A 3767-nucleotide genomic window follows, 5' to 3' on the forward strand; every position below is an offset into this window, starting at 1 on the left:
CATGTTAGTCAGAAAGCGCACATGAATACGAGAAGAATGAAGTAGAGGCCTATTTAGGGCAGGTTCAATCTCTTTTAGGTTGGATTTGTACCTTCATCCCCGAACCCTATTTGGTTCAAGACCTTTTGGAGTTGACGATCTCATGGATCGTTAAGGGGTGTAATCTTCACCTTGTGAACGGTTTACAAGTTCCTAAAACTTATGGTGTCCTACACCGAAGACGAGGATGATGTCTGAACTTGGAAGGTATCTGTCGACGGCTCCGCAGCCTGAACCAGATCAGGGGCCGGAATCATCTTAACTTTCTGGTCCAGTTGTGCATAGCAACAGAAGCCTCAAACAATGAAGCCGAATATGAGGTGGCGCTGGCAGGGGTCCAGTTGTACCTAGCAGTAGAAGCTAAACGGGTTGAGTTGTCGACAGATTCACAGTTGGTGGCTAGTCAATTTAGCGGTGACTACAAAGCTTGAGAACCAGCGATGATAGCCTACTTGGCTAAACTCATGTGCCTAGCGGCCAAATTAGATCACTTTGAAATCAATCTGGTCCTACGTGCTCAGAACGCACAGGCAGATGCGCTGGAAAAGCTAGCAAGCTCAAGCTTTAATGACCTGTAGCGTACAGTCATGGTCGAAATCCTAGGCCATAGGAAGTTAACTGCATAGATGGAGGCCTAGAGTTGTATGATGACATACTGGCCTATAAAGTACACAACGTACTTCCAACCAATAAAAATGAAGCACAAAAAATCAAGAAAGATAGCATTTTGTTTGTCATGTTTCACGGGATGCTTTACAAAAGGGGCTTCTCCTTATCACTGCGCCGATGCATCACGGCATACGACTCTGATAGGCTCGTCGAAGAAATCCACGAAGGTGACTGCGGAAATCATACGGGTGGCTGATTAATGTCCCTATAAGCAATGAAAAGAGGATACTATTGGCCTACATTGAACGCAGATACACTTGCTTACGCCAAGAAGTGTGATAAATGCCAGAAGTTTGGCCCGGCAATAAACCAGTCGCCAGACGACTTGACACCTATTCTTAATCCAGTCCTTTTTGCACAGTGGGGATGGATATTGTCGGCCCCTTCACATCGGCAACCGGAGGGCATAAGTTCCTAATAGTAAGGATCGATTACTTCACAAAGTGGATAGAGGCTGAGCCTGTAGCAAAGATAACAGCAAACTAAGTGAGAAAGCTCATTTAGAAGAACATATTTACCCGTTTTGGGCTACCGATAGCAATGGTCTTCGATCACTATTCTCAGTTTGATTGCAGCCCAATTAAAAATTTCCTTAGTATATATAAGGTAGACTTCGCTTATGCAGCCGTGTGTCATCCACAGTCAAATGGTCAAGTGGAAGCCGCTAATAAGCAGATTTTGAATGCCTTAAAAAAGAAGATCGAAGAAGCAAAAGGATTGTGGGCCGATCTAGTGCATGAAATATTGTGGGCTAACACGACGACAATAAAAGAGACAATGGGGGAATCACCTTTTAACCTCGCTTTCGATATGGAGGCAGTTATTCCCGCCGAGGTTGGCCTCCCTACATTTCGCATCCAACACTACTGTGAAGATTAGAATGACCTTTTATTAAGGCAACAATTAGATTTCTTATCAAAGATAAGGCTCAAAGACGCAATTAAGTCTGCAACATACAAAAATGGAATGAGCCAAGCGTATAACAAATGCGTTAACTACCGACCTCTCGAAGATTGTGATTTTGTTTTACGAAAAACGGCAGCAACGGGTAAGGGAAATGTAGATGGCAAATTCAGCGCAAACTGGGAAGGGCCGTATCAGATATATGAAACTCTTCGACAGGGGTCTTATCAGCTTATGACTTTAGAAGGGATTCCGTTAAAGAATGTCTGGAATGCTAGTTTTCTTAAGAAGTACTATGTATAAGCATTTACTAATGTTTTAATTTTATATGTTTGCTCTCGGAATGACACATGGTCATAAATTTTGTAATACTGCTTTCTACTTGGCTGAAGCCGTTAATAAAAGTAAATAGCGGCCCGTAATCTGAAATTTGGAACCCCCCCCCACTTTCGATATGAATGTGCGAACGACCTAGCTAGCTGTCTCACCCATTCAAGTGAGGAGGGAGGTTGGATAACGAATGCACTTAAAGGCGAGTTGAAATGATGGTCTGATCCACTATCTTTGCTCAGCCTGAAAAACGTTGCAAGTGAACTTGTGTAAGTATAATATCGGCCCGAAAAAGGCTGCAAGAGTCATTATAGAAGTATACTACCGACCTAAAAAGACTATGACTGTAATGCTGACTTCATTGTCAAAATGACCGTAACCTAAATTAAGTTTTTTCTACAGAAAAACAGCCCAAGTTTTACAATTAAACGATAATTATAGTTACTTGTAAAATTGAGGGGGTTGATAGTAGTAATATGAAAAGAATAGTGCAAAACTCAAGTTAAAATGACATCATTTGTAAGGATCATAAGAGTGCTAATAAGATAGAGATTCATAAAAATGGGCAAAATAACATAAGTTATCGGAATACAAATAATGCATGACATTAAGTTAAAAAAAAAGGTTTCAGTAAACCGACAACCATCACCCAAAATAAACAAAGGATCAGACCCGGTTACAGCAAACATTATCTGATGATACAAACCAAGAGCAAAAATGAGTCTTAAACACCCAAAACAAAAAATAGAAGTTCACTCATTTTCACTATAAACGCAGGACATAGAAGATCCGCATGATTACCATGGTGATGACATTCCAAGGCTATAATCCTTCTTAGCTTCAGACTCCTTCTCCAGGTCGTCATTGTGAGGAGGGGTAGCGAAGACGGCGTCACCAAACTCCTCGTGTGGTAGGTTGCGCGGACCAACATTCTTCATTATGTTAATACCGGCAGGATCGGCAAAATATGCATCTTCATAGCTGGTGGGGGAAAGGTTTTGATTGTCGCTATAAGCATCCTCAATGGATTGCCATTTTTACTCTTCCCACTCCTCCGCTTTACACACATAACGGTGTGCTGCAATCCAACCATCGGTATAACGGTGTGCTGCAATCCAACCACCGGTATAACGGTCAACTAGTTTATCCCTGTATAAATCAGACTTCAAAAATTGGTTGACGGCTTAGCGCTTGATAGAAGGTTTCTCCAGATGAGCCTGCTCAAGATCTCTTTTTTCTTTCTCTTTCTATGCCTTCTCGAAAGACAATTCCTTCTCCAGCTAAGCTATTTAAGCCTTCAACTGATCCTGGTCCACTAACTTCTTTTTAACCACCTCATGATCGCCCACTTAGCTCTCAAGTAGCTTTATTTTATCCTTATAACCCACAACCTCAGCTTTGGCAGCTTGGTGTTCCTCGTCGGCCTTCTTCACAATGGTCTCGGCCTTGTCGGCATGCCTCTGATAATACATATACATGTGGACGACTTCTACAGTTGAGTTGACGGTCTGTGCAGAAGAATGATATAAAATTAAGTAAAGAATGGAGTAAATGAAGTTACAAAAAAGGGCATATTTTCCAAATACTAGAATTATGTTTTCATTTTTCGTTGCCGGCATCTGTATGCTCAGGTTACCTCCCACTTAGGATTTATAAAGTGAGAACGTCAGTTTTACCGACGTCCTCACTTGGGGGGCTAGTTGTACGAGATAGTGCTGACACTATTAGTAATTAGTTGTTAAAATACACGCTACTGACCACCTATTATTAGCATATCAGCTTAACGTCCATAACAACCCTGTTCTCGGCTACGTGGAGAGCTGCTT

At 41.8% G+C, this 3767-nt stretch overlaps 1 protein-coding gene across 1 annotated transcript; it reads left to right on the top strand.

Annotated features, from left to right (window-relative positions):
* Positions 1–1248: 1248 nt before the first annotated feature.
* Positions 1249–1587, top strand: LOC145580964 (uncharacterized). Its single transcript, XM_081638042.1, has one exon. It carries the CDS (start codon positions 1249–1251, stop codon positions 1585–1587), a length of 339 nt encoding a protein of 112 aa, XP_081494168.1.
* Positions 1588–3767: the final 2180 nt, after the last annotated feature.

This window comes from Chenopodium album, chromosome 15 (genome assembly GCF_948465745.1).
Source record: "Chenopodium album chromosome 15, dcCheAlbu1.1, whole genome shotgun sequence".
NCBI classification, from domain to species: Eukaryota; Viridiplantae; Streptophyta; class Magnoliopsida; order Caryophyllales; family Amaranthaceae; genus Chenopodium; species Chenopodium album.

What these genes read in the sequence shown, in the direction of transcription:
- LOC145580964 (XM_081638042.1), top strand. Translation starts at nt 1,249, where the DNA reads ATGGTCTTCGATCACTATTCTCAGTTTGATTGCAGCCCAATTAAAAAT.